Raw genomic sequence first — 11,316 nt, forward strand, 5'->3', positions numbered from 1 at the left:
GGAAGGAGACGTGTTCTGTCTCCTAGAGGTGAACCTACTTTGGTGCGAAAGGTGCAAATCAATCCCAGAACAACAGCAAAGGACCTTGTGAAGATGCTGGRGGAAACAGGTACAAAAGTATCTATATCCACAGTAAAACGAGTCCTATATCGACATAACCTGAAGGCTGCTCAGCAAGGAAGAAGCCACTGCTCCAAAACCGCCAAAAAAAAGCCAGACTACGGTTTGCATCTGCACATGGGGACAAAGATCATACTTTTTGGAGAAATGTCCTCTGGTCTGATGAAACAAACATAGAACTGTTTGGCCATAATGACAATCGTTATGTTAGGAGGAAAAAGGGGGAGGCTTGCAATCCGAAGAACACCATCCCAACCATGAAGCACGGGGGTGGCAGCATCATGTTGTGGGGATGCTTTGCTGCAGGAAGGACTGGTGCACTTCACAAAATAGATGGCAACATGAGGAAGGAAAATGATGTGGATATATTGAAGCAACATCTCAAGACATCAGTCAGGAAGTTAAAGCTTGGTTGCAAATGGGTCTTCCAAATGGACAATGACCCCAAGCATACTTCCAAAGTTGTGGCAAAATGGCTTAAGGACAACAAAGTCAAGGTATTGGAGTGGCCATCACAAAGCCCTGGCCTCAATCCTATAGAAAATTTGTATGCGAGCCTGGAGGCCTACAAACCTGACTCAGTTACACCAGCTCAGTCAGGAGGAATCGGCCAAAATTCACCCAACATATTGTGGGAAGCTTGTGGAAGGCTACCTGAAATGTTTGACCCAAGTTAAACAATTTAAAGGCAATGGTACCAAATACGAGTTGAGTGTATGTAAACTTCTGACCCACTGGGAATGTGATGAAAGAAATAAAATCTGAAATAAATCATTCTCTCTACTATTATTCTGACATTTCACATTCTTACAATAAAGTGGTGATCCTAACTGACCTAAGACAGGGAATTTTTACTAGGATTAAATGTCAGGAATTGTGAAAAACTGAGTTTAAATGTATTTGGCTAAGGTGTATGTAAACTTCAAACTTCAGCTGTAAGTGGTGCACACCTCCAGTCCTTGAGGGCCACAGTCCTGATTTTCGTCTTGAATTCAACAATGGGACTGATTTCTACCTGGGAAAGGAGGTATTTGCACTCTCCAGCTAATCAGTAACATCAATCAACTGCCTGGTGAAAAATCTCATCAGCACGACTGTAGAACTCAAGGACCAGAGATATGCACCCCTGAAACAGATAGTTGGCTTTGTCAGTTGTTGTTTTGTAAGTTGTGCACTTGTTGGTCCCACTTACAATGAACAACAACTTCAAGGCCCTGGGTTATTTGCCCCTGATCTTTATAACAACTTAACAACAAAAACAAGTGCATGGCAATCCTCTGCAGCAAGACAGCATATGACATGGAGTGATTTTAACGGTTGATTGGTTGACTTGCTTTGTGATTGTATTTCAGCCAAACTTACACGCRCATGGACTGGAACGGACACATTCCTCTTCATCTTTGCCCGGTAAGGAAGATTCCCTGTGTGCGTGTGCAATATATGTATAGATGTATGTTTCTATAGTGCCTATAGAAAGTCTGCACCCCCTTGAACTTCTTTCACATTTTGTTGTGTTACAAAGTGGGATTGAAATAGATATAATTGTATTTTTTTGTCATTGATCTACACAAAATCCTCCATAATGTCAAAGTGAAAAGAAAATTCTGCAAATTTTTACAAATTAGTAAAAGGTTAGTAACTAAAATATATTTGTTGCATAAGTATTTACCCCCTTAGTTTAGACTAGGCATTCCTCTGTCCCCCGTACGTACAACATCTGKAAGGTCCCTCAGTCWRSTATTGAATTTCAACCACAGATTCAACTACAAAGACCAGGGAGCTTTTCGAACACCTCATAAAGAAGGGCAGTGATTGGTGGATGGGTAACAATAACAAATCAGACGTTGATGATTTTACAGCTACACCTACAGTTCAATGGCTGTGTTGGGAGAAAACTGAAGCTGGATCAACAACATTGTAGTACAATAATGACCTAAATGACAGATTGAAAAGAAGAATACAAATATACAGAATACAAATATTCCAAAACATGCAGATGTATGCAACGAGGCACTAAAGTAATACTGCAAAAAAAAAACACAGCAAAGGACTATAATTTTTGGCCTAAATGCAAAGCCTTATGTTTGGGGCATATCCAACACAACACATCACTGAGTAACTGCCTCCTTATTTTCAAGTATGGTGGTGGCTGCATCATGGTATGGGTATGCTTGACATCAGCAAAGATGGATGAAAGAAATGGAGTGGCCAAGTTACAGTTTTGACTTAAATCTGCTTGAAAATCGATACAAAGACTTGAACATTGCTGTCTAGCCATGATCCCCAACACCCTTGACAGAGCTTGAAGAATTTTTTTAATAATAATTGGCAAATATTTCACAATCCATGTGTGTGTAACCGATGTGAAATGGCTAGCTAGTTAGTGGGGTGTGCGCTAATAGCGTTTCAATCGGTGACGTCACCCGCTCTGAGACCTTGAAGTAGTTGTTCCCCTTGCTCTGCAAGGTGGAGCGATGGGTAACGATGCTTCGTGGGTGTCAGTTGTTGATGTGTGCAGAGAGTCCCTGGTTCGAGCCCAGGTAGGGGCGAGGAGAGGGACGGAAGCTATACTGTTACATGTGCAAAGCTCTTATGAGACTTACCCATGAAGACTCACAGTTGTAATCACTGCCAAAGGAGTTTCTAACATGTAGCAACTCTCAGGGGAGTGAATACTAATCAAGTAATATGAGTGTTTTATATTTCATGAATCTTTGACAAATGTTAGAATTTTTTTCCCACTTTGACAATACAGAGTATTTTGTGTAGATCGTTGACAAAAAATGACAATAAAATCAATTTTAATCCCACTTTGTAACACAATAGAATGTGAAGAAATCCAAGGGGGATGTAGACTTTCTATAGGCACTGTATGTCTGTAACTATAATGTTTTACTTTAGGGACCATAATGGAAATAATTATCTGACTTTATTGCGCTATCCCTGTCACGTTTGTAAATGTATGTACTCTGTGTATATGTACTTTTTAAACCGGCTAATAAAACCAATCAATCAATCAACTGAGATGAATTGGTAACCGAAGCAGCACAGTGACGGCCATCACATATAGATGTGTCATCAGTCCCCACAAACACATCGATACGGTATGATCAATGTCACTTTGGTGTATCAGCGCATGTTTAAGGGTTTATTTGTGTCTCTGGGCCAGACTTTGCTGAGGGCAGCGTTGCTCAGCTCCGATGCTCGTCTCCTGTGGCGCCTGTTGGAGACTTCTACATCGACCCAAAGGCGGTCCCTTCTGTTCGCCCCCTCCGCTCTCAGTCCTTCCAGACCACGTCAAGTACGTACCACACTCCAACCCCAGAAAAACTGTCTGCCTGCTCACCATCAACCACAGAAACAAAAACCTTTCATTTATAGCTGGAATCCTTAATAGGTGAAACTGCCATGTCAGTTTGGGATGCTACAATAACAAAAAAGTTACTGCAAACAACAAAACTGTTTTTTCGTCCTTGGACATCAGACTTTGAGTCTTAGACTTTGAATGCTTATTACAGTAGTAGTCTGAGTAGCGGTATTGATATACTTTGATATTGCCAAAGTATATTTTTGTTTACCAATCGGGCATTGAGATAGGCAGAAGAAGGTTTCCATTAGAACCAATAGGCCTTCTGGCAATTGGAGACAAAACATGTGATACTCTATATGGGCATATATGGTCATAAGGTTATTCGAAGAACTGGTATCCCCACTCAGACACACCCACTCACCTCTAGTGTTCAGGTTTGCTGTAGAGCGGAATGCTATCAGCTAGCACTGTGCGTCACTTCCTCCTCTCAGGCACCTCAGAGTCTGAGTTTGCCCCAGAGCAGGGTCCCCTGGGTATTTACCTCAACCACCCAGAGGGGGGACGGTTCAGGCCTAAATTCCCTCTCTTATTCTCTCTCTCTCTTTCTCTCTCTCTCCCCCCCCTCTCCAGTTGCTCTCTCAGAATGTTTACTGACCGTTACAGTGGGGATTTTCCCACTCTGTCTCAAATCTACTGAGAGTTGCCATTCAGTCTGTTTTAACAGGTGTGAGGTTTATGTGCAGCTGCAATGTGAAAGAGGAGTTAAGTGAGTTACATAATCCATTCATCATTGACACGTTTTAGCTTTTGTTTATTTTTGTGGTCTGTAATTACTTTTGACACTCTGGGCGGTGTCAAATTTCCTTTTGACTGACATGCCTTGATTTCATGGGAACCTGTGTTTAACTGAGCTGAAGTTGTGCTGCAGAATGATATCTCTGTCCATTGATAAGATTGAAAAAGGAAGGAAGTATCTACATTTGTGAGAGGAAAAGCGAATGTAACCAATACTGTGTCACTGTATCTGTATCTGAGTGAAWGTAGGTCTTTCCTCAGGTGGTCCAGTTTGATTTATGTTGTAAATAACTGATTGGTTACTTTAKATGTGGTGCTAGGCAGAAGGGAATGCTGTCTACGTAACATAAACTCTTTAGAACAGGTCTTTATTCTGTTTGTGGATGGAACCCATTCAACCAGTCATAAGTCAGATTGTTCCCCTACTTATGAGTCTAACCCCAATATTCCTTATGTGTCTTCCAGGTTCTTCCCAGACCTTCCACCCGCCTGCTTCCCATTACCCCCAGTATTCCCACCCCGAGGCCGTGCCCCCCATGATGCCCCTCAATCAGCTGCCTCCCCTGCCCCAGCAGTACCCCAAGCCCCCCTATGTCCCCAACACCCACTTTCCTTTCCCTTACCCTGTCACCCAGACCTCCTCAAAGCCCGCCAGCACCCCCCTCACCCCCGAGACCCTCCACCGGGTCCTAAGCAACTCCAACCTCTCCTCCTCTTCCCCATCCCCTTCCTCCTCCCCGGCCAAGCCGGCCACCCCAGGGCAGCAGCAGGGGGGTGAAACATTACCTCTGAAGGGTGAGGTAGTGGGCAGTACCCCCCAGCCYACCCCTYCAGCYCAACAGCAGCAGAACCCAGGCATGTGGCCCCCCAACAGCCACAACCAGCCCCTCTTTTCCCTGGCCAACGTGTTGTCCCTGGCCATGAGCGTSGCCCAGTCCTTCATGCCCCCCACCTCCATGCCCAGCGGTCTGAACCCAGCCCAGTCTGGCYCCTACCACCCMTCCATGTTTGGCCCTCCCCAGCTGATGCCAGGGGAGGRCCCCTACCAACCCCAGGGCMAGATAACAGCRGGCCAGTATCTGGACATGTGCCAGCAGTATGCAGACACCCAGGCTCTGCACCAACAGRGCCTGTTGAAAGCCAACGTAGCCCCAGGGTYACCCCAGCCTGGCGGRCTAGTGGATGGGACTGCTTTCAGGCAAGCTGGCTCCAGCCTCTCTCCTCCAGGATCCAGGGCGAGTCCMCAGATGTATTGCCASCTGGGGCCCAGGGTGGGGTTCCAGGAGCARACAGACAGCTCAGCCTCCACCTCTATCACCAGCTCCCCCTCCTCCTCYKCTCCAGMCAGCCCACAGAGCACCGTRAGTCACTTAATAAATATGTGCTCATATACATSAAGAWGAAGTGTATACWGTAGGATATGAATTTGCTTCAACCTGTGTTGCCTTACCTTTAAAACCTCAAACCTGTTCCTCTACAGTGTTGTATAGATGAGACACGCCTGTAACATGTTCTGGCATAGTGTATTATTACAGTACTGAGCTGGTAAAGCTGAAAATAAATTGTTGTTATTTTACCCTGCAGGTGTCTTCACCCAAGCTAAGAACCTCTTCACCCCTGGTGGTGTCAGAGTCGGGAGCAAACGCTGCCAAAAACAGACTGTCACCTATCTCTGAGGGTAAGCTCTCTCTCCATGCCATACACCTTTTCATTGTGTATGCATTTGGCATGATGAGCTAATAATTGTCAATCACGTCAATTCATTTTTAATTAATGTACATTTTTAAAGCACTGTCTGTTTCTAAGGTAGCCGATATGTCAGGAAAAACCACATTGCATTTTTGCACCTGCTGTGTCCATGGCAACTTAATATACGATACTGTGGATCATTAATTTATCAATTCACTTTTTACTGTGTACTTGTATGACCCCAAGGTACTCTCTCAAGCAACATGACTTAAATCATTGTACAGTTAAGTCTGCCCCCCATGTGCCCAACCTGTAGTATAAACTTTGATGAGAAATACTTTGTTGTGTAGATGAGTAGGCTGGCTTGATGTCAATGACTCTTTCTACACACCATTATAATGGGTGTCAATTACGTAACGTGACATAAATCTCGCACTCCCCCCGCTCTCTTCTCTCTCTCTCTCTCTCCCTCCAACAGAGAAAAAGCCTACAGTTACCGTCGGCCGTTTCCAGGTCACACCCAGCAGAGAGATCCCTGCAGCCTCCGCTAGCCCCGCCCAGGATCCTCCCCAAACCCACCCACAACACCAAACCCCGCCCACAGTCACCGTTAGCACCAGCCCTTCCTCCCGGGACAGTGAATCTGATACCAGCACCGAGGAGCAGGGGGGCGAATCAGAAAGCAGCATTAGCACTGTAACCGTGTCCCCTCCCCAGCGATCCCCCGGCGGGCCCCTGTGTAACATAGACATCGCCCACTCCTTGTCTGGAGGCCCTAAGCAGACAGAGCAGGAGGACCAGCAGGAGAGTGAGGAGGAGCCCGACAAAGAGCCCGACAAAGAGCCCGACAAGGAGCAAAAGGAGGGAGAGGAGGATGAGGAGGAGGAGCTGAGRAGAAGGGGGGGCCGGAGGCTGAGCCTGAGCCTGTGGGAGGGTACAGCGGGGAGCCCCCAGTTTAGCGGGAGCAATCTGAACCAGCCCTGGATGAGCTACACACGCAGCGCCTCGTATGTCAGCAGTGACGAGACAGAGAGCGAGAACGAGGATATGTGCGAGGAGCTACAGGAACTCAGGGACAGGTGAGTGGAGGAGAGGAGGCGYACYATTTCTGTTTTTGAAGTTAMGTCTCTGAGRTTGTGAACAAACACACAGTCAAAGTAGAAAACGTTGTTCCACCAATCAAGGTCACCGGTTCCTCCCCAGTCCTCCAAAACAAAACAAACGAGTTATGGCCACACTGTTGATAGGAAATAGAAGTGTGTCTTTATCACTCTACATTTACATTTAAGTCATTTAGCAGACGCTCTTATCCAGAGCGACTTACAAATTGGAAAGTTCATACATATTCATCCTGGTCCCCCCGTGGGGAATGAACCCACAACCCTGGCGTTGCAAGCGCCATGCTCTACCATGCTCTACCAACTGAGCCACACGGGACTCTAGTTGAATTAAAAAGACTTCTAAGAACTGTTGACATCAACATGTGTAATAAGGTCATGCGCATCGTCATTCAGTGGAGGCTGGTGGGAGGAGCTATAGGAGGATGGGCTCATTGTAATGGTTGAAATGGAATCAATGGAACGGAGTCAAACATGCGGTTTCCATATGTTTGATACCGTTCCATTTATTCCATTCCAGTTATTACAATGAGCCTGTCCTCCTATAGCTCCTCCCACCAGCCTCCACTGTCATCATTAGAGCATGACATAAGGTTTTGAACATTCTTATAACTTGGTTTGTCAACACTAAATGGTCATTAAACCAAAATGATCTTCCAAATTCCTGACCTGACTGTGAAAACACAAACACCAATTCAAGCTAACTTAATAAAACTCTTCTTGCCCCTGACCTTGACCATCTTCTCCTTTCTCAACTCTTTCCCTGTCCCATTCACTCTCTCTTGTATTCCCTCCTCCTCTTTCTTCTTCTCCCCTCCCCCTCTCTGTCCTTCCTCCCTTCCTCTCTTTCAGGCACCTGTCAGAGGTGCAGGCCCTCCAGCTCACTCAGAAGAGGGAGATTGAGGCRCTGTATGAGCGGATGGGAAAGGTGCCTCCCCTTGGCATCATGTCCCCCGCCGCCATGCTCAACAACCGCCAGAGGCGYCTCTCCAAGAGCGGCAACTAYCCCGGSTYGCGTAGGAACAGCCTGCAGAGACTGGATATACTGCCCCCTGCAGGTCAGTTGGTATTGTAGTAGTTATGTTGCTGTCTGGTTGGGAGTTCGTTATGACTTAGCTATTCCCTCCATGTCTTACAAACACAGGGATCATGCGTAAAAACTCAGTCAGTGGCAGCAGCAGTGGCTCTCAGGAGAGGTCCAGTAAAGGGGTGACCTTTGCCCCCGACTACAACCGGATGGTGAGCAAGCACCCTGTCTGACCCATGATCCCTGAACCCTGACCTTGTCAGTCTGAATAATAACATAGCACATTTTGACAGGTGTAATCCTTCTAAAAACCTGTGCAGTGATGAAAATAATATGTTAACGTAGTCACCTTAATTTTTCTTTGTTAACCTGCTTGGTTACTTGGTGAACACACTACGCCCTCTGACCTCTAACCTCTCTACTACTAGTGAGACGCGTCTCCCTGTGTGATCCGGAGGATTGGGGGTTGGGGCAGGTGATACTGTGGCCAGCCGCCTCCCCTCCCAACCACCAACCAGGAAGAGAGGGAGCCCAATGATGACCAATAAGTTGCCCAGCCCAGTGCTGAACAGATAGCTCCCAGCCTGAGCCTTGGGATGGGGAAACCGGATGGCCAGAAGACATGGGCCTTTTCTCAATTGGATTTGCTCAACTCCTGCGTCCTCTTTCCTCTGTCCTCTCTCGCCTCCTTTTGAAAAAGGTAATTGAGGAGAGGTAGCAAAGAGAGTGAACGAGGACGAAAATGGGCTTGTAAGAAATTAGACTTTTTCTCCACTCAGGCAAATGACGTTTACAGGGATGGATCCCAAAATAAATTTGTTGAGTGATAAAAACAAATGAAGTTAGTTGTTCAATACATTTTATAGATACAACTATAACTAGCATATTGTTTGTAAATATGTGCATGCTTTTCTCCATCAACAAAACAAAAGCTGATTCAAAGGGGGTGTGGCAGATTTATAAATTCTTTCATGAAGGACTCCGGTAGGACACACATGACTATCATCTATGAAAGATAGCTAACAAGGAGGAAGAACACTTCTGTTCGCCTCGACCACTTATCAGTTTCTGAGTCACGGAGGAGAGAGGACAAAGGAGAGGTTGGAGGACAGACTTTTTCCCAAATGAGAAAAAGGCCATGGTCATCCACATGATGAGCCTCACTAAACACTCCTAACGACGATGGATAAGGATCCCATTGTCAGAGCACCAAAGCATCCTATCTGCCATCTGGTCCATGTGCAATACCATGAGTTAGTATTGTGACACCAAGCCAAGGAAGTCCCCCTCCCGATCTTAAGGATGCTAAGCTTATATAGCTCTGTGTAGCATCAGGTCAAAGTGAGCATAGGAAGGCTAATTGTGTGTGTGTTTCTGCGTGTGCTCTTATGCGGTTACTGCCTGTGCTAGTCCTGGAAAACACACGTCCCAGAAGCCCTGCTCTCTCCTGCACCTCGTCATCCAACTGCTGCAAGCAGGAACTCCCCTTAATCCCCTTAATGTTGAAATTGACAACTAAAGGCAATGTTCCTGCGGTCGCGGAGACTGCGTTCACGGTAAACGCTGCATATGTCTGCTCAAAAAACATTTGCGATACTTCGGCGATATGGATCAAATCCAGCCCTAGCTAGACAGTGTTTTACTGTCCAGATGTTATGAATCAGGAGATAAGATAGCTTTAGCAGGATGAGATGTAATCATTGCCTTCAAAACAGTGCATTTGTAGGGTTTGTAATATTGTTTCAAGTTGGTATTAGAAAGGTTTGCAATATTGCGTAAGGAATGGGATGAACAAATATGCATCTAATGTATTGACCGGCAAGTCAGGTCAGCAGTTTTCCATTTTGCAGCTCCGCTTAGTTGGTGTGCCGGGTGAACTAAAACAAATACACCTAAATAAGAGTCAATCCAAGCTGCCTGCAAGTATCAGCAAAACATCAGAACTGTGTTTGGTGTGAACAAATGTTCATGAAGCAACACAAATCACACACGGTGCATGAAAAACTAAATGTCACTTTATTGAACGTACACTGAACAAAAATATAAACGCAACATGTAAAGTGTTGGTTTCATGAGCTGAAGTAAAAGATCCCAGAAATGTTCCATATGCACAAAAGCCTGCTTCTCTAAAATTACATTTGTTTACATCCCGGTGAGTGAGCATTTCTCCTTTGCCAAGATAATCAATCCTCCTGACAGGTGTGGCATATCAAGAAGCTGATTAAACAGCATGGTCATTACACAGGTGCACCTTGTGCTGGGATCAATAAAAGGTCACTCTAAAATGTGCAGTTTTGTCACACAACACAATGCTACAGATGTCTCAATTATTGAAGGCATGTGCAATTAGCATGCTGACTGCAAGAATGTCCACCAGACCTGTTGCCAGAGAATTGAACGTTCATTTCTCTGCCATAAACCGACTCCAACTTCGTTTTAGAGATTGTGGCAGTACATCCAACCAGCCTCACAACCACCTACCACGTGTATGGCGTTGTGGGGTGAGTGGTTTGCTGATTACAACATTGTGAACAGAGTGTCCCATGGTGACGGTTGGGTTATGGTATGGGCAGGCATAAGCTATGGACAACGAACACAATTGCATTTTATCGATGGCAATTTGAATGCACAGAAATACCGTGACGAGATCGTGAGGCCCCCTGTGAGACCCATTTTTTGTTAAGGTATCTGTGACCAACCGATGCATATCTGTATTCCCTGTCATATGAAATCCATAGATTAGGATCTAATGAATTTATTTGAATTGACTGATTTCCTTATATGAACTGTAAACCAGTAAAATCTTTGAAACTGTTGCATGTTACATTTATATTTTTGTTCAGTATACAAACACTCCAGGTCTTATAATATACTACACTTTGTTCATTTGTTACTCACTCTATGGCCTAGTAGTAAAGATACTGGGTGTCACTTATCAGCCTTCATTTTTTAAGCATAGAGTGGACGCCTATGCTTTAAAAACGTATTTTATCTTCTTAATCTATGGATTGATACAATGCACTTTCCATAGGGGTCGTTCACTATTGCTATTGAACAATTGCATCCCTATAAATAATAGCGGGGTAAAGATTATAGTTATATATTTTAAATCGGTATGTGTGCCTATGCATTTAGTGTTGGTAATTATTTGATTCATGACAAAGAACTGAAGCTGTGAAGAATTCTGAGCTATTTGCCTTAAAGTATGCACATGGGGAACGATTGCAGTAGAACACATGAAATATATTACTCAGATT

The 11,316-nt window shown here is 45.0% G+C and overlaps 1 protein-coding gene across 1 annotated transcript in view; it reads left to right on the plus strand.

The window, feature by feature from the left end:
- The window catches only part of LOC112070598 (serine/threonine-protein kinase WNK4-like), a 69,048-nt gene extending 60,470 nt beyond the window's left edge, over positions 1-8,578 (plus strand). The window contains exons 12-19 of the mRNA XM_070439048.1: positions 1,473-1,527; positions 3,290-3,421; positions 4,691-5,586; positions 5,810-5,903; positions 6,393-6,993; positions 7,885-8,090; positions 8,177-8,271; positions 8,488-8,578. Of these exons, the coding sequence (XP_070295149.1) occupies positions 1,473-1,527; positions 3,290-3,421; positions 4,691-5,586; positions 5,810-5,903; positions 6,393-6,993; positions 7,885-8,090; positions 8,177-8,271; positions 8,488-8,490 (2,082 nt within the window). The 3' untranslated portion in view covers positions 8,491-8,578. The remainder of the gene's footprint in view (positions 1-1,472; positions 1,528-3,289; positions 3,422-4,690; positions 5,587-5,809; positions 5,904-6,392; positions 6,994-7,884; positions 8,091-8,176; positions 8,272-8,487) is intronic.
- The last annotated feature ends 2,738 nt before the right edge of the window (positions 8,579-11,316 follow it).

The sequence above is a fragment of the Salvelinus sp. IW2-2015 genome, unplaced genomic scaffold (genome assembly GCF_002910315.2).
Source record: "Salvelinus sp. IW2-2015 unplaced genomic scaffold, ASM291031v2 Un_scaffold1377, whole genome shotgun sequence".
NCBI classification, from domain to species: Eukaryota; Metazoa; Chordata; class Actinopteri; order Salmoniformes; family Salmonidae; genus Salvelinus; species Salvelinus sp. IW2-2015.